The 23752-nt window shown below is 47.1% G+C and overlaps 1 protein-coding gene across 1 annotated transcript in view; it reads right to left on the reverse strand.

Moving 5' to 3' along the window:
• Positions 1–23752, reverse strand: part of LOC135828877 (uncharacterized) — a 197871-nt gene that overhangs the window by 61303 nt on the left and 112816 nt on the right. The window contains exons 7-11 of the mRNA XM_065341309.1: positions 22508–22810; positions 18381–18737; positions 15179–15493; positions 9902–10258; positions 658–957 (exon numbers count right to left, since the gene is read on the reverse strand). Coding sequence (XP_065197381.1) covers positions 658–957; positions 9902–10258; positions 15179–15493; positions 18381–18737; positions 22508–22810 — 1632 coding nt within the window. The remainder of the gene's footprint in view (positions 1–657; positions 958–9901; positions 10259–15178; positions 15494–18380; positions 18738–22507; positions 22811–23752) is intronic.

Genomic DNA, 23752 nt, shown 5'->3' on the forward strand with positions numbered 1-23752 from the left:
TCTGCAGTCCTAGATCTGGCATGCATCTGCAGTCCTAGATCTGGCATGCATCTGCAGTCCTAGATCTGGCATGCATCTGCAGTCCTAGATCTGGCATGCATCTGCAGTCCTAGATCTGGCATGCATCTGCAGTCCTAGATCTGGCATGCATCTGCAGTCCTAGATCTGGCATGCATCTGCAGTCCTAGATCTACTGAGTACTGTACTTAACTCGACTGCACACTGCACAGTCCCAGAACGCAGGATTTTGTGTCTTTTTACAAAACAATTCCAACACAGCCTCCGACCTTCGGTCGTACCACTTCCAAAACCCCTTCTACCCCCCTGCCAAGTCTTAAGACTTGGCAACTTCACGCCTGCACCTGACTCTTGCGCTATGATACACGTCGCCTATGATACCCCTCAGAATTTCCCACCTTGCTCCCCCTTATGTTCTGGCTGCCCGTTTTGGATCCATCAGTTGCCTGATGATCATAGTAATACGTGAAACTCAGAGTTGTAACAAAGCTTCCAGTCTCGCTCTCTCTTGTGATAATTATTATCCAAATTTTTGTTAGGGTTATCCTCACTGTTCAATTGTAACTCGCTGAAATTATCATTGAAAGCGCTGAGTTACTTGGAAAGTTGGTTATTCCAAGGAAGCATACTAGTACTTACCATTGACTGTCAGATTACCCCATTTGGTGCTCACTATCTTGAATAAATTTTCGAATGTGCAAGCATACTGACCATTATGGAAAGTGCCATTAGCGCTTCTAATGTCAAGTAAACCAGTGACGATCTGTCCCACTGTCCTGGTGCGCAGGTGACCTGTCAGGTTTGTACGGAACATGGGTGCAGTGGTGTTCCAAACCAGTTGCGGCAGTGGATTGCCAGATGCTGAGCATGTCACTGAGTAGTTCTGCATGTTATCGAGTTGGATAGTTTCTTGTAGGTCTAATTCCAATGTGGCTGGGACTGGAGAAAGCAGATGCACACAATGAATAGTATACTCAGCAACTACAATGACAAAGCCTGTTTTTAAACTTCTAACTACCAACCCTCAGCCGCGCCACCACAAGCCTCGCCACGTGGCTAGAAGATATTGGTTTGCTGCTGAATGCAGCAAAAACTCAGCTTCTCTTCATAAAGCCCCGTGGCGCAGATGACACACAGCCCGAGGTGTTCTGCCATGCTGACAAACTTGCTGTCACACCTTCGGCTAAGTATCTCGGGATAATACTCGATGAGGAGCTGTCCTGGAAGCCCCACATTGCACACCTGAGCCGCAAGACTGATAGGACCATTGGCCAGCTCTGGAGGCATGGTCAACGACTCAGTTTGCGTGCAAGACGCACTTGGTTCCTTAGCATGGTTCTCTATCAGCTATGCTATGGTTCGAATAGCTTGGACGGCTGGAGAAGAGTTTCAAAGCCGGCATTCGTGCAACCTTGCAACAGCGCTTTCTCATCCCCACCGCACCGCTTCTGGCACTTCTTAGTATTGTCAACCTGGCACACACACATACGCTCAGAAATTTCTAACTATTGTACCCCGCTGTATCATTGAATTTTGTAGCCCACTCCTACAGCAACCCTTTACAACGACTGCTCCAAGCACCGTGCAAAACGATCAGCGCATCACTAGGGGCCAAGTTTCCAACTTGCTCCAAGTCCGTTTCCTTCGCGAGCCTGCTGGTCGCTCGAGTATGTTTCACGGCAGTATTGCATGGAACGCCCTCTCGGCTGATGCAAGATCGATAACTGTTGCCGATCAATTCAAGGGAGAACTATCTGATAGTGACCTACTTAACTTGTAACTCTATGCCAACAGTTAACACCTTTCGCTGTACTTCATGTTCCCTGGACTGCTAAAAATTGTGCCCATCCAACAAAGTCTGCCAACGTTCACACATATCTTTTCATGAAATGCTTCCACTACATATTATTTGTTATCACAATTAAAATAATTTCCACAAATTGAGTGTCAGCATACACACGTAACAAACACTTCTACAATAATAATAACTATATCGCTTGCATGTATTTATCTCTATTTAGCTCTATACATTTTAACTGGGTTCAAGGGAAAGAGACAACATTTCCTCATATGAATTCCTTCATCTTTCTGTGAGAACCGAACCTATGGGATGGTGAGAAGGCAATCATGCCTGTGTAATTGGTGAAGTAAAAAATAAAAGCCAAAAACAACAACAACAACCATATTTTTCTTTTATTGGCCACAGGCCATCGTGAGAATAAAAGATTTCAAACCATTCAAGGTTGATCCACGTGGATCGATGCAAAATGCGATCACTAAATAATTCACCACATGCTCGAATAGTGTCGGATCAAAGCAAATGAGAGCTCTACGTCTTCAAGAAGACCTTAGCTATCAACTACAGGTATCGCTTTCACTCCTTGGTGGAGAATTGGTGAATGACGAAGCTCAAAACTCAACCAAATATGCGCAGCGCCATCTGTCATGAATAGCTCGCGGATTTGTAAAATCACAGCTCATAGAAACTAGTGGAAGTTCTCATGAAGTTATCTGAAACCCGAAGGACTTCTAGCCCCAATACGCACAGGAAAGCAAAAAGTTAGAGTTAAGCGGGATTCACAGAAGCTTTTTTGCGATGCGAACTCGCGAAATACCATTCACAGAAGAAGTCAGCGATGCGACAAAGTCTTGCTGATTTGGGTACGTCACCATGGTATTCGCGCGGTTTGGTACAACTTGTACAAATTTATAGGCAACTCTTGAACCTTTGTACAACTTTGCTGTAGAAAAGGCCAACATCGTACGCCAAATCGCTTGTCGCATCGCAAAAGTTGAGCCAAGCTCAACTTCGGCGATGGCCCTGTTGCGGCAGTTGCGTGGGGTCCGCGATGGTTGCGATTTAGGGAATCCCGGTTTCGCGGCTGTCGCATCGCGTGTCGCATCGCAAAAAAGCTTCTGTGAATCCCGCTTTATGCTCAGCGTGAGGGCAACTCAAAGTCTTTGAATGCTCACTTTTGATCGCGCAGGTAGTAGAAGGGGAGGAAGTTGGGTGTTTTCTTTGCCTTGCATCGTCAAGTTGTAGGTAGACAGACCGCTTTGTCCAATGGTCTTGCTAGTATCGCAATCATCATTCTGTAATGTTGAACATTCTTTGTTGCAGAGGGACATAGCTCGTGCACATCTTCATGGCGCATTCCTTCCCCTCATTGTAACTTTCCCGCACCTGAGCCTTCCAAGTTGGAACAGGACCGTTGGAGTCGGTACGACTGGTACGACCATGGCGTACCTCCTCTGGCGACCGGTGGTCACCGTGAAACGCTCAGAAAAGCAATAAAAAAAAAGTTTCGAAAGTTGGAGATTTTCCAGCGTCGATCGGCGAGTCGTACCTGTACCCCTACAGTCTATTCAGAAAAAGATGGACTTCTAGCTTTTGGCCATAAATGGGTCAAACGTTGAGTTTTTTTAGAATTTTTTCTGCAATCCCCTATGGAGTCCTCTTCCAATTATGTTTCAGAAGTCTATTTCTCCAAAAAGCAAGCCATAGCAGGAATAGGATTTTGGCCAGGTTTTGCCCCAAGAGCACTGAATTGGGAAAACCCATCAAAATCCAGGCCGTTTGACCCTGCCTGCAACAGTGCATTGCACGGTTCGAACCCCAGTTCAGGTACCCTTTTTGGACCCTTTTTCAAATTTCAAATTTCACAGCACTGTACTGTGTATGATAAAATCTTGAAAATCGCCTAATACGGGAGCTCGCCAGAGCCAGGGCCCATCTTTTTGTGAATAGACTGTAGGCCATGTAGGTCAACCCTACACTAAGGCTACTATACAGGCTAAAAGACTCTTGTGGTAAGTTTGAGATAGATTGCAATACGCTGCCGTTCACCGCCATACTTCCGCAGCAGCAAAGCTTTGGCCGCGTTGTACGCAGCAGCTGAATATCCGAAGCTGTCAATGGCACGCAACGGCTCTCCTTGCAGGTACTAGCGCAGACGCAACATCTTGCAATCTGCTGTGACTGGTGCCGTGTCAATGCAAGTCGAGAATGCGGCCCACCAGGACTGGAAGCAGCGCTTGTCTCCGTCAAAAACTGGGATAAGAATCTTCTGGAGATGCGCCCAAGCATTCCGATACTGAGTGGTTTCTGCAACAACCGGTGCGCCGTGGGCTGCCCGAGGTGATGCTGCAGCAGTTGGCAGCTGGAATGCAGTGTCGGGATGCTCACTCCACTGCCGTGCAATATCAGAGTCCATGTAACCCGGAACGAAGGACCTGCCTGCAGGCCTCAGACGTCTTGCGCCAGTGAGCAATGGTGCGGTCCTTTCACCTGCTGTGGCATGTTGGGTAAATTGCACAGCTCGTGCTCCCGGAGTCCCCGCTGACACAGCAGACCCCACACTCAATACGCTCACAGCACTGGCATTGCTTGGTGAGTTACCATCCACGACTCGTTTCTCCGTCCTCATGCTGCTGCTGCCGATGCTTGAGCTACCAGGCACTGTGCGGTCGCTCGATGCAAGAGGGAGCGGGGAGAACCCAGCACTGTGGAGCAAACCTGGGGCAGTATCCATCAGCTGTGGCTCCTGTTGCTGTTGAGTGCTGTACAAAACACTTGCTGCTTTCTCCGTAGCATCAGAATAAAGCTCCTCAAGTGTCTCCAGCTCGGAAATAAGTTTCCTGCGTTCCTTGATTTCCTGTTTGTCACGGTGCTCGCGAACAAGCTCAGGAGATCGCCAATGACGCTCGTTGAACGCTGGTGTATCCTCGTTAGTGCATCTAACTCGGCACTAGAGACATGTTGGCCGTGGGCTATTTTGCTCAAAAATCCATGACGAGCATTCGTGAACTGGCTCTTTGCCACAGTTTTGAGAACTCTCAAATTCTCATCGCTCGACTCTACTTCGTCGTTGTTCGAAACGACGTCCTGTTGTGCACCATTTTCAGGAACCTGCTGTTTCTGGTTTCCACTGCACGTCGCCTGTGCGTCCTTTGACGCGGCTGCAGTTTCTTCTGAACTACCTGGAGCGGGATCTGACGCACCTTCGACTGAAGTACTGTCCAACACTCTAGTTACTGGGAGTAACCATCCTCTGCTACCATTGGAAATGAGGCCGAATGGGACAGTGCGTTTCAGAGGTGTTCATCAACTTTCATTACTTTTCAGACGAGCAAAACCAACTGGCTGACAACGTCTTGGCAAGAACGAAAACCGCCAGAACAGAACGGAAAACAATTCCAGTGTTGCACAGTCCATTTCAAAACTATAGACGCGTAGGGTTTTGGAAATATTTCAAATTTGGCGAGAACTTTTTGAGAATAGTTTCCGGAATATTGCTCAGGTCTGTTCCACAATTACTCTCATAATTATAGTTTCTAAACGATTGGATAACAGACGCCCAATTTGGAAAAATGTATGCACAAAGTGATAACAGATTTTGTGTGATATAGATGCTGGCATAACGGTGTTTGCCTAGGTGAAGTAGGCTTCTCCCCCTGGCCCCCGCCACACAACAACGCAAACTCTTGATTGTATCTTCAATACTTATATTATACCAAGACATGACGAGGGCGCAGGAGGAGAGAGACAAACTTGGAGACGACAAAAAGGACAACGGGAAGACTCACGGGAAAAGACTCCAAGAAAACAACAAAGAACAAGCAGTAATAAACCGACGACAAATCGAGACGACCAATCAGGGACCAATACGTACAGAACACATGACCAAGACCAAGACAACCAGACCACGGACGAATCACACACGACTCTCATTCCCAGACCAAAATAGCACTGCGCATGCACAGCATTCACTTGACAGTCACTCTCACACCGACGGAAGCACATCCTCGCACTCTGACAACGCGTACTCTTGCATGCACCACATACCATAAACGTCACACATCACACCATACTCGCGCATACACCTAGACCAAATATGACATCAGACACTGGACTCCACAAGACAAAAACCAAATACAACGACATGCGTAAATCATAGTCGTAACATAAATTCGCAACTTAGGTACGCGTCTATAGTTTTGAAATGGACTGTAGGTTGTATCCAGAAAGATAAGCACGAGCGATTCAAATAAATTCAAATAACAGCAGCCACGTGGTGCATACGACGCATCACACGGAAAAGGCATGTATAGTCCAAGTATGTCGCGGTGGCGTGCAAGGAAGAGGGAGTAGTAAACTTACTACTATGTAACATGCGATATATGGAATGCATCACGACGTCACAATCAGTGTGTCTTATCGGAAGACCTTCTGAACAGAGTCTTTAGCACTTCAAAAAGTCCTCATGTACTGTACCGTAGACCCATGCACACGTAATTGCTGCTTGTCGCGTGAAAAGCACTACATGTACTTTTGCTGTAGTACAGTGCTCGCAGCACCTGAGGTATCACAATTGGCGAGAGCACGGGCTGTTTGCGACACTCATGTGGATCGATCTCACGCATATGGACCACGCGAAGCCGCTTCCAGTCCTCCACCATCCAGAGTAAAGAACCTTTTTTATATGGACATGGCTCGCACGTGGTATCCTGTCTTTGCCCCTCGTTTGGGGACTCGCGGCTTGATTCTGGAAACTGCTTTACCTCCTCGCGAAAACTTGACTGTTGTTTGTATGTTGAGTCACAAGACGCAGTAAGTTAGTTGTGGTGATGCAGGATGGATCCAGGACCAGATATTGAAGACAAGCCGTTACAGCCCCGAGATTTGATTTCCCTAAACGTAGTTTTGGCATCAAAACCGTCGTGTGGCGATCGTTTCAACCGGTATGGTTCGATGAATTCCCGTGGCTTCACTGGGATGTTGCCTCGTCTAGAGCATTTTGCCATATCTACATCCGTGCGTCCAGGCACAGCCTTCTCTCTATGAACAATGCGAATACGAGTTTTATTTCTTCTGGTTTCCAAAACTGAAAAGAGGCGAAGAGAGTTATTACGAAGCCTAGCGAGTCTAGCTGCCATAGCGAGGCTGTGCAGCGGTTGATGGCGATGCCTAACACCAACAGGGACATTGGAGAAGCCCTGAACTCCCAGCTGTCTGTGCAGCGCCGTGACGATCGCGAATGCCTGCTCCAAGCTCTCTGCAGTATCCGGTTTTTGGCCAGGCAAGGATTGGCTCTTCGCGGAACATGCAACTTCATCCAGCTGCTGAGACTTGTGTCAGAGCAGGATGATACGCTGGCAAAGTGAGTGGAGAAGCGCACACACAAGTACACAAGTGCTCCAGTGCAGAACGAAATCCTGAAAGTGATGGCCATGAGGATCCTGCGTCAGCTGGCCTCGAACATCAGGAGCAAGTTCTTCTCCATCATGGTTGACGAGACAACAGACTGCAGTACCTGTGTATTGGTGATCCTATGGATACACAAAACCTTAGAGCCACAAGAAGACTTTGTTGAGTTCTATGCCATTGATGAAACCAATGCAGAAACCGCTGTTGCAGTCATCAAGGACAGTCTTGTTCAGCTTGGCCTGGGTTTAAGCGACTGCCGGGGCCAGTGCTATGATGGAGCAGCAGTGATGAGAGGAGCGCGGAACGGTGTGGCCAAACAGATACTGCAGGAGCAGCGCAAGCAATCTTCACTCACTGTTATGGCCACTCCCTGTATTTAGCTTGCCAAGATCTGGCCAGGAATGTCTCACTTGTGAAAGATGCATTGTATACCACCTTTGACTTCAGCAAGCTGCTGAACTACTCTGCCAAGCACTCTGCTGAATTTTCCAAGTTGAAGAAGGAAGTCGCCCACTCCCGAGGAGCCAGAATTTCGCACGCTATGTCCAACTCTATGTCCAACTCAATGGACAACGAGGGCCTCAATACCGTTCTTGTCAACAATGGTGTGCTCCAAGCCAGTGCGGAACACTTCACGAAAATGGAAAAGTATGACCAGGAAATGTCTGCCAAGTGCAACAGCATGCGATTCCAGCTCGCATCATTCAACTTCCTGTTTGGTGTTTGTCTGGGTCATTTGATTTTTAAACTGGCTCATAACCACAGAATTGCCCTTCGGAAGAAGTGTCTTTCCGCTTCGGAAGGCCAGCAGATGGCTCGGAAAACCATCGCAAGCCTCAAGTTGCTGCACACAGTTGAGGAGTTTGAAAAATTCAGGCAGCAGACAAGAGCAACTGGACATTAATGAACCACAGCTTCCCCGCAAGCGTCGAGCACCAGCCAGGTTTCAAGATGGATCATCACCACCTCACTTTGCGCAATCAGTCGAAGACCATTACCGTCTAATATACTACCAGGCCATCGACTCCATTCTGTCTGCTATTGAGGAGAGATTTAACCAAGAAGGCTTGAACAGCTACCTTCTTCTGGAAAGTCTGCTCCTCAATGCTGCATCTGGCCAAGAGATTGAGCAGCAAGCTGTCAAAGTGGAGGAGATCTGGGTGAGGATTTCAATGTGCCTGTCCTCCGCAGCCAGCTCCATGTTTTAAGAGCACACTCCGTTACCACTGCTGGTAGCAGTCTGTCATTGAAGGACGTTGTGGAATACTTGAAATCTCAGGCCAGCTGAGACACATTCATGAGCGAAGTCGTCACCCTGGTAAAGCTGGTACTGGTGATACATGCAACCAATGCAACCAGCGAACGTTCCTTCTCTGCTCTTCGTCGGCTCAAGACCTACATTAGATCCACGATGATGCAAGAACAGCTCTATCACTGTGCACTGGTGCATGTTATGAGGGATGAGTGTGACTCACTCGACGTAGTGGACCTTGCTGAGAACTTTGTCCAAGGCAAGGACCACAGGTCCCAAGTGTTTGGCAAGTTTCGGTAACTCTGAGTGCACTGAGCCTCTATGCCGCATGTTCACAGACTTTATTATCCGTGCGGCAGAGAATTTTCAATATCCATAATTATTATTGCAGCGCAATTTGTTAATCCTAAGGCAGACATCAATCTATAACCCAGCTGTGTTCTGATGCCACCCATTTTGATTGTTATAAATAATTTTCTCGACCAGCATCTGCGTTGCTGTATGACCTATTACTATTTTGTGCTGCGGCACGATTCATGGTTAATTTGGCAGAAGTTGCAGAATGCTGGACTTGCTGCACAATGTTCAAGATATGCATCACGGGTGTTTTATATTGCATGGAATCCCAAAATTTTCTAACTCGCGGGTTCCACCCCCGCACCCCGCAAGGGGCTCTGCCCCCTTGACCCTAGCCGAGAGACAACCCGCACAACCGGCTGTACCACTCGCCAACAGCCTCCAAACGGCCCTGTGGAAGATTCTCGGTTTGCACTTTGTAGATGTGTTGGAGCTAGCTGTCAGGTCATTGGATGTCTCAATATGCCTGTCAGTTTGTGTCTTTTTGTTGCACAATTTTACTGTATAATATCTCGTTACATTGATGGACTGTTTGTCATAACTCATAGCTTATTGGTTACATTTTAAATTTGTTATCTTAAAAAAAGGATGCGTCCAGAGTCGTTCGCCGGTTTTGACATCCAGAATTCTCTAAAATTTCATGTCGATAATCAAGAAAAAGAAACACAGAGATCGTTAACTTCAGAAGGCGTAAAAACATAATTATTATGGTCTTACAGTATTTTGAAGTGCATGCACAGAGCAAGTGTGGCCAGGCATGTTACCAGGTTGCCTTGAAACTACTCGGGGAGTGACAAGTGCTATCACCTCCATGGGAAGTTTGCCCTGGGAGTGACAAGTGTGACCCCTAAATGGGAAATTTGCCCCAGGAGTGACAAGTGGAAAGTTTGCTCTGGAAGTGGCACATGTGACCCCTCCAAGGCACTTGTAAGTGAAAGGACGTAGTTGGGCCAAGATGGTGATGGTGATGGTGATGGTGATGGTGCTAGCTCAAGCAAGTTGCCCTAAAGTGACAAGGCAATGCGCGCGGACAAAGCCCACTCAAATGTGTCATATCAATGACTTACAGAGGACATTCAAGCTGACAATGGCCGAGGACGAATATGTAGAAGACACAAGAGGACCGGTATAGTCTGTGGCCAGCCGGTTACCAATGCCATTGTGAGCGACACAGGTGTAGTTCAGCAAGTTGCTTCTGCTGACATTAGACAAAGAGAGGTTCGATCTGACGGAAATCATACCGCTGGCCAGGGTGACGGGTGCACCTGCCGCAAAGTTGACATCCGAAGAGTTCTGCAGTTCCTCAGATGGAGTATGCCATGTGATAGCGGGCTGTGGGTAACCATCGTATTCACACTCAATTACAACATTGGCCGACTCATTAACTGTTATTGTCGGAGAAATATGAGTGTTGCTCGGTGATGCTGCAGGAATCATGAAGAAAACGGAAATTGACAAAAAACAACAAGGATAGAATTGTTGTACATGTGCCTGCATGTGTTATCTCAGGCTTTGTCGTATCTGCTGCTGTATTTGTGACTCTGTGCTGCTGACCCGTACATGCTGCTGCGCTGCTTTGTTGCTGACACGTGCACCTTTGTGTGCTGAGTACACCATTTTTTGTGCTGACGAGCGCACCAATTTCTGATATCATGTTTCCTTTTGCCATGTCAGTCGTCAGTCGTTCGTCGTTAGAGTCAGTCGCTCGTGGTCAGTGTTAGTTGTTAGTTATGAGTTCTTCCGTCGCTGCTTGAAGTAAAGTCTAAGAAAAGCTCTCTCTCTCTCTAGCTCTATAGAAAACCACTTGACTAGTCCGTTTGATGTGAGGCGTGGTGAGGGTAACGTAGAAGAGGCAGCTCGTTCTCCCAACCGAGACGACATTTTGCGCCCAACGTGGGGCTCGGTCTCATGCTCTACCAACTGAGCTGAGCATCTGATCATGGTGAGCCAAGGTCTGCCAGGTGGTCTGCAGGAATCCTGCGCTTTTTTGTATCGGTTTGCCTTGCGGGTGTTAGGGTTTCCGTGTGTTGCTGGTTGGCCCTTGTGCGTCCCAGTCGGTGCCTGACAGTTTTCTTCTTCGGTTTTTTGGTTTTGCGAGCGGATGTACTATATGTTCCGTGTTATTCAGGTTCGATCCCTGTAGGTTTTCAGATTCAATCCTTGTGGTTTTTTCAGGTTCAATCCCTATGGTTTTTTTCAGGTTAGAGACCTGTGGTTATTCAGGGTAGCGCCCTGTGGTTTTTCTTCATTATCTTTTGCGTATTGGTAACGATTTGTTTTTGTGTCCTCAATGGTGTCCTCACTGCTTAATTGCTCCTGTTTCAGTCGACGTGTTCTTCCTTGCTGTTTTTCCATTCCTTCGTGTGCTTTCCTGATTTTTGGCAATGGCTGAGTTGTTTGCGTCAGTCCTTCTCTCTTTCTGTGTGTGTCCTTGTGATTCTCGGAGTTTCCGTAGCGCCATCGGTTTTCGGACAGCTGGCCAGTGTGCGTCCTGCTGCCCCAGTCTTCTCGGTCGGTGCGTGCCGTCGGTCTCGCCACTCCTGGAAGCGTCGCTGGGTCCGTCGGCATAACCTGTTTTCTCATGCATTTGTACTTTTGTTTGTCTAGACTGTTGGATGGGTGGCGTACTAGGTTGGTGCTGTTCTAAGAATTAAGATCCAAAGGGACAATTACAGGTCAAACAGCTCGCCAGCCGGGGTCCTCTGCAAAGTCTGTTACTTGCAGGTTCCGTTGATTGGTGCACAGTTTTGCGGGGCTCCCGACTGGTGTTAACCCTCCTGGCCTACTCGTCATGCGTTCAACAGTTGTGGTCCCACCTCTTTTGTGTTTTATTGTCGCCTGTTTATGTTGCTTCATATTTCATTTCCCCTGTCTTTCTCTCTACTTCCCCGGTCTGTCTTCGTCCGTTTTTTATACACTTCGCTTTTGCTTCCATCCACAGGAGTTGATGTCTTTTTTGGTAGGGGATAGTGTTGTACATGTGCCTGCACGTGTTATCTCTTTGTCGTAGCTGCTGCTGTATTTGTGTCTCTGTGCTGCTGACCCGTACATGCTGCTGTGCTGCTTTGTTGCTGACACGTGCACCTTTTTGTGCTGAGTACACCACTTTTTGTGCTGACGAGGGCACCAATTTCTGATATCATGTTTTCCTTTTGCCATGACAGTCGTCAGTCGTTTGTTGTCAGAGTCAGTTGTTCGTTGTCAGTGTTAGTGGTTAGTTATGAGTTCTCCAGTCGCCTCTTGAAGTAAAGTAATGAAAAGCTCTCTCTCTCTAGCTCTAGAGAAAAACCACTTGACTAGTCCGTTTGATGCGTGGCGTGGCGAGGGTAACATAGAAGAGGCAGCTTGTTCTCCTTCCGAGACGACAGAATGGTTAAGGTACAGGTTATTAGAAACCTGACACAGAGTTTCATGTTTACTTGGACAGCCTTTTCATGTTGCTTCAAATGCAAATGGAAGTTTCAGTTATCACCAACCCTCACCGAGCCCAGCTCACGCCGCTACCATGTGTGACCTGAGCTGGGCGCCCTGCCATGCAGTATGGAACTGTTCTCAAGTCAGTCACGTATTTGGTAGCCCAGTGTGCTGTCTACCGGATCACAGCATTTAGAAGTGCCAAATGCGGCAGGGCCAGTCTCAGGCTGGTCGCGTATGCGGCAGGTTGGCAGGTGACTGGCAAGGCTGCATTCGCATTTGGATCACCGAAGTCATACAGGTGCTGGACAGGAGACTGCGGTCTTGAACATTATCCTTTCGAATTGTCACATGTTGTCACATGTTGCACGTTGATACTATTAGTGTATTGTAGTTACGAATTCTGTACAGAACTGTCACATGCTGCAAGGGCAGTATTGTCAAGACATGCTTAGTCGCCTGCAATATTGGTGCGGTGCGTATTACTGCTATGTATTTCGCGAGTGTAATATTTATTTGTTAGTCTGTTAGAATTACATCACGAGTGCATATCTGTTACGTCTACGTCGAGACACATTTTATGATACAGTAATTGCTATGTGTGTTCGTACCATGACATGTTCACGAGCGGAATATCTTGTGAATTGTTCTAATGTATTATATAAGTAGAATTGTTGACACACTAATTGGTTGCAATGTACATGTACTTACTAGTACTTGATCCGTTGCATTATCGCCATCCGCGGCAACTTCGCTACGATCTACTTGGCGAAACTTACTCTCGCTGACAGGGTGTGCTGTCACCCTGTCGCTGGGTGCAAGCACCCCTTGACAGACACTGTTTTCACCTCCGTAAGGCCATCCAGAATTAATTCGTTGTTTCGGGTCACCCGACCGACCGTCTTTTTTCACCCGACCGCAAAATGTTTTTTTCTATAGTGCATGCAAATGTACAGACTAGACTATGATTGTACACACGCGACCCTAATAATAGCAGTCCAGATATCGACCTCTGAAGCAGCCATGCCTAGCCAAATGACAGGATGCAGCGCTTGGTGACGACGTTGTCTTCTATTTCCAATCCGCAATCGGTCCTGCAACAGCATCAGCTCCGCCACCTTGTCGCTATTTACAGAAGTTTTCAAGGTGGGAGCTGCTCGCCGGTCAGACTCATTTGCCAGCGAGGCCAATATCTGGTCCTGGAGCTGGAGGGGACCTGGATCTGATGCCAGTGATGGGACAATGACTCCACTACAGTCAGATTTGATCGACTGGCTAGATGGACAAAAGCTATTCGATGTACATGTACATGGACGTAACCAAAATAAAAAATAAACCCGACCGACCGACCGACCCTGGTATAGATGAGTGAAGTGACCCGAAACAACGAATTAATTCTAGGTGGCCTAATCAACAATTCTTTATTCTTTCATTTCAGCACATTGCAAGTAATTATTAGTTTCTGCTTGTTCTGCATTCAAATTAATTATTGCTTTTCTTTTCGTTGCATGCACCTGCACTCCGCGCTGCACGCGGATTTTGGCAGTCGCCATATTTAGTATCTCTATGGCTACGATGATCATGCATTTTCTGTACGCTGCATTTTCTCTCTATGCCACGTCTTTGTGTGCATGCATGCAGCGCAAGCCAAATGCACGCACGCTGCACGTTTTGCTCAGGACAGCGATTTGGCGATCGTTGTTCGGTGTGTTCTTTGGTGTTCTTGTTGGAAACAAGTGGTAATGTCGATTAAAGGAGTTTCTGGGTTTTTTGTGGTCTGCCTGACGATGGTTAGTTGCGGGACCAAGTCGCACCGCAACAGGTGCTTCGACTGCACCCCGTGGCGCACCAGGGAAGCTTCTGGGGCACAGGCAGCCTGTAAGCGCACTTCCATATCGGGTATGCACAGGTGGAGCAGCAGGGCAATATGTGTGCCGGAAACTCACCGTCATCCGGCTGACCTCTTGGTTGTGTGGTTTTACACAGCATGCACTCATTACTTGGTATTGCTTGCAGAAGGCCAGAATTTTTTCCTTTTTCGCCATTTCCCTTCTTCCATGCACAGCTTCATGTTAGAGCAGTAAATTGCAGTTAGGGGCTCAGCTGAGTCAAGCTGGACTCAGTTTGGCACAATACAACAAGCACTGTATCCACAAACAGTTGTGTGGTTATTGTGTGAGTGTATATGCAGGAGTCCACGGTCACGTGAGCGGGGAGTGATAAGTTCTTTTTGTTGTTGGGAAATTGGGTCATCGTGTCCACTTGAAATCTTCGAATCGCCCTAAAAATCGTCGAATTACACGATTTGTTTTCAGATCTCCAATTTTGGAATGTCAGGGAGGCAAACATGGAGAGACTTGTTGACGGTGGTAGGGATAGCTAACATTCTGTTCTACGGGTACGAAGCAAGAAGTCACTCTGCAAAACATGCTACTCGGGTTATAATTTTCTGAAATAATTTCAGGGATGAATTTATCCGGTATCGCATCTCAGTTTGCTACGCAAAATCGATCTACTGCTACTCAAAAATGACAGTGACATGCAGAAAACTGCCATACATACAGGTACAGGCTATCCATGCTTTTTGTAGCTTACACCACAATTGAGATTTTGCATAGCAAAAACTGCTATGCGAAAACATGACAGTAAATTCATCCCGGAAGGTGTTGAGGTGAGGTTTTTGTAAGTCGAAGCTATGGTGCCAAATGCAAGACTATGTCCAGTGCGTTGCATATGTTCAATTGTTTAAAAGAATCGCCAAAATGGCCACACACGCCCTGGTCGGGGCAATATCAGCAATGGCAAAAGTGAATTGTACCCAGGGCATATTGGTCATGATATAAACTATGTGAAGGTTAGGCAAGAAGTCGGTAATACAAGTAAAGAACAAAGTGGTTGCTTCTTCTGCGAGAGTGCAAACCAACACTTACAGAAGACGGTGAGATTGAGCTGTGATGATTCGTTCCGGTGCACAGTGTTAGCATGGGAACACCAGTAGAGACCAGCGTCTGCGAGAGATACGTTGTGAATATGTAGCACGCTGTAGGCCACCTTGGCAGTCTCATTCCTGTCCTTGGTGATGTTGCCATTCTGGACGGTTTGTGTTTTGTTGTTGAAGGTAGATGCTGTGCTGAACCACTTGATGGTCGGCAGAGGATTACCGGCTACAGTGCACTTGACTACAACTTCCTCCATGACATGGTAGGACAGTGCTCTCGGCAAGTCCATGCGCAAACTTGTGTCACCTATGGACATCACAGGCAATACATCCCAGTAAGAAGATATTGAGTCTTCGTTCAAAGAATAGATGGACACGCTGTGTGGAGAGACATTATTTAAATAGGAGCAATGGAGACTGTGGGGCTTGCGGGCATGACAACTAACTCTGGACACAAAAGAAACTCTTTGACCCAAACTTGTCATGGCATCAAGGGGCAAAGAGCGCAGAAAAAGGATACTTAAGTGCCCACGCAATGCGCAAAAAGGTCTTGGAGCTCTTCTGGATCTGTGTGTCTGCCGAGTGCACTAACCCAAATGTTCATTGATCCTACTGTAAGTAAATAACCGACGAGAAGACAATAGTCTGTTTTACACGTGGTTATGAGTGCACATTATTAAGATGAAAAAAATTCCCGAACGTTTTTTCGTGACCATCATCCGTGGAATCTCGTCACATCATACTGCTGATCCTACTGTAGTGGTTGCATTATTGGGAACGGCAATTGTTGCCATCACTGAGAGCTTTCTGTAAACAAATAATCTGCGAAGTTAGAAGTTGCGACTTCGGCGGTACTAGTGATGAAGATAGTTGCTCCTGATTGTGGCCTGCTCCGGATGGCAGGCGTGAGTCAGTTAAGTGTCAAGTTCGGGAGGAAGCATGTGTTCCACATAGGAGCAAACAAACTTCAAAAATAATCTACGCGGAGCTAAAAGTTTAATAATAGCTGTTGTGGACCCTTCAGATTCTCTAAAATCAGGAACGAACGACCACACGGTACGAGGACAACTATTCACTCTTGACAGTATATTTCACTTCGATCGACTATAACAATGAATAACTAACACTAAAACCACCAGGTAGTTATAGCGTGAAAATGACAGCGTACATGAGAAAAGCATACACATACAACATACAACTACAGCGCACACAGCAAACCGCACATAGCGCCTGTAGCGTACACCACGTCGTAAACATCAGCAGTACGGCGGAGCCGGGATACAACTGCATTGAAACGAACACAATGTCACAAGCGAGGTCTTTCACTCTCGAGAACTTGTGGTTTTGCAACATTCTCCCCACCAAAGGGCTTCTGACCGCCGTACAACAACTCACAAGTCAAAAACGACCGGGGCTCTGACTACACGCCCAGAACGAGTCATCCGCTGCTCTGGGGGTGGCCAAGGTGGAATATTGCGAGTCCTCACCATTTCTGCCAACTGAGCAGTGGTCTGCAGACTTGCGCACTTCAGATCAAGCTCTAACTTTGGCTTCACGAGAGCACATACCGGAATGACTGCGGAGCTACCCAGGATCGTGATGGCGAACTTGTCCATCCTCTATTGGGTTCATTCCACATTGAACGGCTTCACCTCAACATTCTCAACACCAACGTGCTCTGCATCGATTGCGGCTACCAATGCTGTAGTCACAAATGACGCCTTGGCACCCGAGTCCAGCAACACGCCTTGTCTCGCTTTGCGTCCTCATATGTACTGACGGCGATGCGCTCGTTCATCTTCTTGAGCTTTTCGTTAAACTCTGTGCGGAGCGCACCCTCTTGCCGTCTAGCACTGCGCTCTTTAAACTCCTCGCACTGTCGGAGCCTCTTCTTCACATGTTCCCTCAACTCATCGCCTTCCAATCCTAACAGAATTCCATTGGCGATAAAGCGGGCTTCAATGCGCGATCCATGATCCATAGTTCCTGTGCCATTCTCGCTTCGTATCCTGGCGTGGTCGCCAAATGTTGTGAACCCTTCAGATTCTCTAAAATCAGGGACGAACGACCACACGGTACGAGGACAACTATTTACTCTTGACAGTATATTTCACTTCCATCGACTATAACAATGAATGACTAACACTAAAACCACCAGGTAGTTATAGCGTGAAAATGACAGCGTATATGAGAAAAGCATACACATACAACATACAACTACAGCGCACACAGCAAACCGCACATAGCGCCTGTAGCGTATACCACGTCGTAAACATCAGCGGTATGGCGGGGTCGGGATACAACTGCATTGAAACGAACACAATGTCACAAGCGAGAAGGCCTTTCACTCTCGAGAACTTGTGGTTTCGCAACAATAGCCATGAAAAGTATGAATACAGCAGACATTGCTAAATACCTGCAGCAGTAGCTAATGCCATGTTTGACAATGGATCCGTACCATTGACCTGACTATCATTTCCAGTGCATACACATTTTTTTCTCTTTCTTTCTCCCCCTTCGCTACCTTGGGAAGAAATTCCCGTTTTGATTATTCGAAGTAAAACGAAGTAAAAAAAAACATCACCTCGCAACATGACAATTTGTGAGAGGTTTGAAATTGTGTGTTTCCAGAATTGATTTTCCAGCTAAAACGGATAAAATCATTTTAAAAAGCTCTAACAAATTGTCATGTTGCGTGGTGATGTCTGCAGTATTCAAAATTGTCATAGCTATTAGCGAGAACTTTCTCTTTGACTTAACATTTTCTGCTATGACAAGCGAGTAAGATTTTGAGAAGTGTTTATCATTTGAACACGCCCTTGTCTTGTGAATTATCATCAATTCGTGATGTACGCTCAGGATGTATAATCACACAAGAGTACAGGCTCAGCAGTGAATGGGTTAAAACATTCCTTTACATTTCTCAGACGTAATTTACTTTTGAAAAATTGTATTGGCCAGCTTTGTTGTTAATTTAAGTTTCGATCTTGGTCATCAAATTCATCTCTGTTTTCTTTCCAAGTCAAAATTGCCCGAGTATTGCTCTTGAAGTACAGGGTGCCTTCATGCTCAATTTTGACCGTACAAGGAAACACCTCATGTCTTTTGTACCCTACAACTGTCAGTGTGTCGACATCGAAGATTTGTTGCAGTGGCAGAGGTGAAGGCAGGTATAGGCGGACATAGTCACTCACCATGGACATCAATAGATACTGTGGCTGTAGCCGTTGAGTCACTGTGGCCATGGAATACAATGTCCCTATTGCGTGTTGTGATTCCATTGTGTGCCTCGCATGTGTAAGCAAGATTATCTGATGCAGACGCATCTGTAATGGTCAGCGATGTGACCGCTTTGTACAATCCCAGAGTCTCATTTAGCTTCACTTCTTCTACGATAGAAGCGTTGGTTTTATAATTGTCAGGGACAATGGTTCTGTTGGGAAATCTCCAAATGATGCCACGTGGCGCAGGGAAGCCGAGAACAGTACAGTTCACCGTGATGTTATTGCCCTCAGCGACTGAGTTGTTACTGAATGACATGTGCGGAGCAGCTGCACAAACATGCATGTACATCCACGCCCACACATACAAGCACATAATATGGGCGTGCGCCCGTGCGCGCGCGCACACACATGCACACACACACACACACACACACACACACACACACACACACACACACACACACACACACACACACACACACACACACACACAAGCATATACAAGCACACACACGAGCACACATACACACGGATACACCCACATGAGCAGACACCCATATCCACACACACATACACACACATGCAGACACACATACATACACAGACAAGCCCACCCACACACAGATAGGGAAGGAGAAAAAATTAAGAATAAATGGAGAGAACATACGTATAGAAAAGTGTTCTATAAACCAATATAATTATACACAAACACGCAAATGCACGCATGCACCAGCGCCCCCCCCCCCCCCCCCCCCTCTCCACACACACATGTACCATGTACCATGTACCATGTATACGCCCGTCGCAAAAGTAGCACGCAAATCTGAAAATGCGCTGGATTGCACCCACAGATTTTCTCTTTGATAGCGGATCTGATTCTGAATGAAACAGATCAAGACAAGGCCCAGATAACTTTCTAATCCACACAACTGGCGAAGCCATGTGAATTGACCACCCAATGTTCTCCTGGTCGACGCCACATGGATTACATCGGAATAGGATGGCCAAGACAGTTACACATACACGCGCGCGCGCGCGCGCGCACACACACACACACACACACACACACACACACACACACACACACACTACTACTACTACAACTACTACAACTACTTCAACTACAACTGCTACTGCTACTGCTACTGCTACTGCTACTGCTACTGCTACTGCTACTGCTACTGCTACTGCTACTGCTACTGCTACTACTGAAATGTGTTTTTATTGAAAGCACAAAGCAATGAAGATGTGAATGCAAGGAGGGCAATGAATTCAAAAAGGCGAACAGCAAAATTGTAACAAAATAGAAAGATAACAAATACTACTACTACCGTACTGGCAATATATGTTGCCGCGTAACGGGTAACGCAGGGGGGTGCGGCGTAACGCGCGACCAGGCTAGTGCGACAAATTTTCGTTGCGTTCGTAACGCGCGTCCGGCGGGGTGCAGCGATCTTTTCATTGCAGTTTGCAAAAAAAACTGCTACTGCTACTGCTACTACTACTACTACTACTACTACTACTACTACTACTACTACTACTACTACTACTACTACTACTACTACTACTACTACTACTACTACTACTACTACTACTACTACTACTACTACTACTACTACTACTACTACTACTACTACTACTACTACTACTACTACTACTACTACTACTACTACTACTACTACTACTACTACTACTACTACTACTACTACTACTACTACTACTACTACTACTACTACTACTACTATCAATCAGCTACCCCAGTGGGGTCACGCCGCCCTCCACTCAGAGAACTGAGCACAAGGTGAGGGGCAGTGGCGCAAAACAAAACAGGAAGTACAGCAGAATGAATTGAAAAAAAAGGAAATCAAAACAAGCTGCCATATTGATGGAAAAGAACTCACCAACAGAGGAAAGAAATATCACAAACCAGATGAACAGTCTGCTGCAGGTCCACTATAAAAATTAATGCAACAACTGAAAAAAGGAACAACATAGAAAATAAATGTGAACATGATGTTCTGTTCAACAAACGTCTGTACGTGTGCTGCTTCGGCCTTCGTGAATCAGGAAAACACAATCTTGATTTGGAGGGTGGGCACCGAACGTCCCACAAGGGCTCCGCAAGATGTACTTTCACGAGCGACGAGGAGTGTGCACAGTAAGCTAACAAGACTACACCATCGCCGCAAGACGACTGGCCACTCAGGTCCAAACAACACGGCCAAGGACAAATTCACGATTCCAGCGATACACCGCGCAGGAAGAAATTTCTGCGAGTCTGGCCTGTTTCCTTTCTCATCCTGGAGTCCACTTGCTCTGCCGAACGCCACTGCATTGTTCTTGGCTGGGGGTTGATCCGAGGGCTCACCACACCACTGCGGAGGATGCGGAAAGGATGCAAGAAGACGGTGACGGCAACAAATTACCCGCCCTGGTCGTCAGCTCACTGAATGTCCTTCCGCGCGTGCGCGCGCGCGCGAAACCGGCTGCAAGGCATGAAAAGCCTACTGCCACACACACACACACACACACACACACACACACACACACACACACACACACACACACACACACACACACACACATTGGACCTTGGACGCGCTGCCATATTCTGGCTATCCGGACCCCATGGGGGGTTGAGCAGGTTCGGAACAGTAGGGGCGATGGCGGGATAGGTCATGTGATCTACTGAAACGCCGACCGCAATTGCAAACGATGCAGAAGGAGCTACGGTCTGTGTTGGTTGCTCTGGCCGATCCACGGCTGCACTTGTGACGCTATATGCCTTGGTGTGATAGCACACAGCGGTTGCAGCGGGCGCAGTGGAAGCTGCAGCGTACGCAGGACATATCGTTCGTAACCGGTGACTCAAGTGTGTCAGAAGATGCCTGCTAGTGATGTTGCTGGCGAGCACTTGTGTCAGGCAAACCCACCCTTGCTCCGGAACCATCTGTCATACTGGTCGCAGTGACAACTTCTTGGCTGTTGGCTTACGGGTAGGGCATGCGTAGCTGTACACTTGTGTCGCTTCCTGTCACTTACACGACTGAAGGAGCGGTGACAAGTTTGGCACGCAACCGGTGATGGTCGATGTCTGTTCTGCTTGTCTGGCACACAAAGGTAAGCCTTGCGCCATTTGGAGCGAGAAAAGGTGGCCACTTCATACCACACACACACACACACACACACACACACACACACACACACACACACACACACACACACACACACACACACACACACACACACACACACACACACACACACACACACACACACACACACACACACACACACAAACACACACACACACCTGACCAACAGTACCTGCGCACGTACACCTACCACCCCACCCAAACACCCACGTACAACCATGCCCCCCCCCACACACACACACGCATGCACCCACCCACCCACAACAATATCCCCTGGCTTATCAAATTTGCCGACAAGTATCAGCTCTTGTTCTCTATTTAAACGTATCCATATATCTCCAGAACACCTTCAACATTTTCACCATTCACTGTCTTCAAGTCCAAGAAGACCAAACAAACTTAACATCAATTATCACAGTGTGCGTCTTTCTTCCCTCTTTTCCAACAAAGCTGCAATGCTATGGAATTGCCTACCGCCTTCTCTTACATCTATAACCAGCCTCCACGAATTCAAGCATTCTCTCTATCAGCATTTTCGCCGATATATTCATTACACTGACGGTATACTCCTCCTTAATTACCAGATTTTGTATGCCTCGATCTATTTCCTTAGCCTATCGTCGATTAACTGCTCCCTCTACATAAAGTTGTCATTTCATTCTTTTTGCAGGAGATACCCTCGACAGGCCCAAAGCCTTTGGGAAATCCCTAAATATAATACAATACAAAAACTGGCTTATTGCCTCCGATAGGAGTGAATAAAGGAGACATAATGACGCGCACACGCACGTGCACACCCACACAAACACACCCACACACACGCAAACACACACACAAACACACACACACACACACAAACACACACACAAACACACACACACACAAACATGTACACACACGCACTCACATCTGACCAGGAACATATGCCATGTCCATACTCACCAAAAATTTCTAAAGTAAAATTGGAAAAGTATTCCTCAGCCGTGGTAGATGCGTTGTTTGAAACTCTGCATTGATACTTACCAGCACTGACAGGGTTTACATCAATGCTGTATTGATACTTAGCCATCGTAACCCTATTGGTCACGTTTCGCTGGGGCAATGGGCCATACAATTTCTCAATACTATGATGGTAAGAAGGCACTGGATGTGCGCCGCACTCGCAAGAAATTTGAATTGATTGGTTGTGCAAGGGAATGTAGACCAGTTGTCTGCTGCTGGCAAATGAGCAGTTCTCCGGAGGATCTATAAAAGAAGTACACGGAAAATTACTGGCTGTTGTGAGTCTGGTAATTGAATGATTGCTTTAGAACAACGTATCACGTGTACGACGTTCATGTACACATCTGTTCGATGTGTGTCCCACACATGCGCATGTGACGTCATGTGTGGATTGGGTTTTGGCTCCTTGCTGGTGTTTCAGGCTTTCGCTGCTACCCTGGCAACTGGTGTCTTTTGCCATTGCTCTGCTCTGTTCTTACTACTCCCCGCTATTACTCTAAGTGCCATTCACATGGCTGTAGCATTGTTGGTTATAGCTAAGACTGGTCACGTAACACCAAACTTGTCACCGTAGCAGTAGAACAATTCCAGTTTGGTAGCACAGGCACTCAGTACCCGCCCTGTTCATCACGACCACAGGATGTACTTCGAACTACTGTAAAGTCCACTGAAAAGGCCCACTTCGCAGCAAACGCCCACTTCGCAGCAAACGCCCACTTCGCAGCAAACGCCCACTTTGCAGCAAACGCCCACTTCGCAGCAAACGCCCACTTCGCAGCAAACGCCCACTTCGCAGCAAACCCCCACCCCAGCGGGTCCATGCAATTTTCGTCTTTGTCAGGGTAATACAGTTGTACAACATTCGTGTCAACTGCATCGTCGTTCCATCAGTCTGTGCACCCGTGCAAAATCAGCACACCGCAGATGTAGTCACAGCTTACGAGTCTCTACAGAATCTCAGTCTCGCCGACAACTGTGGCGGCTCAGCTAGTATCGACATTCTACTCGGCGCTGACGTTTATTGGCAGATCGTCACGGGCGACATCGTTCGTGTAGATGATGGGCCAACTGCTCTCGATACTCGCCTCGGGTGGGTTCTGTCCGGACCAACAGGCAGGTGTAATTCAGGCATCATCTCCACTAACGTCGCCACCGTTCACGCTTGCGATGTCGAACCATCTACCG

This window comes from Sycon ciliatum, chromosome 12 (genome assembly GCF_964019385.1).
Source record: "Sycon ciliatum chromosome 12, ocSycCili1.1, whole genome shotgun sequence".
NCBI lineage: Eukaryota > Metazoa > Porifera > Calcarea > Leucosolenida > Sycettidae > Sycon > Sycon ciliatum.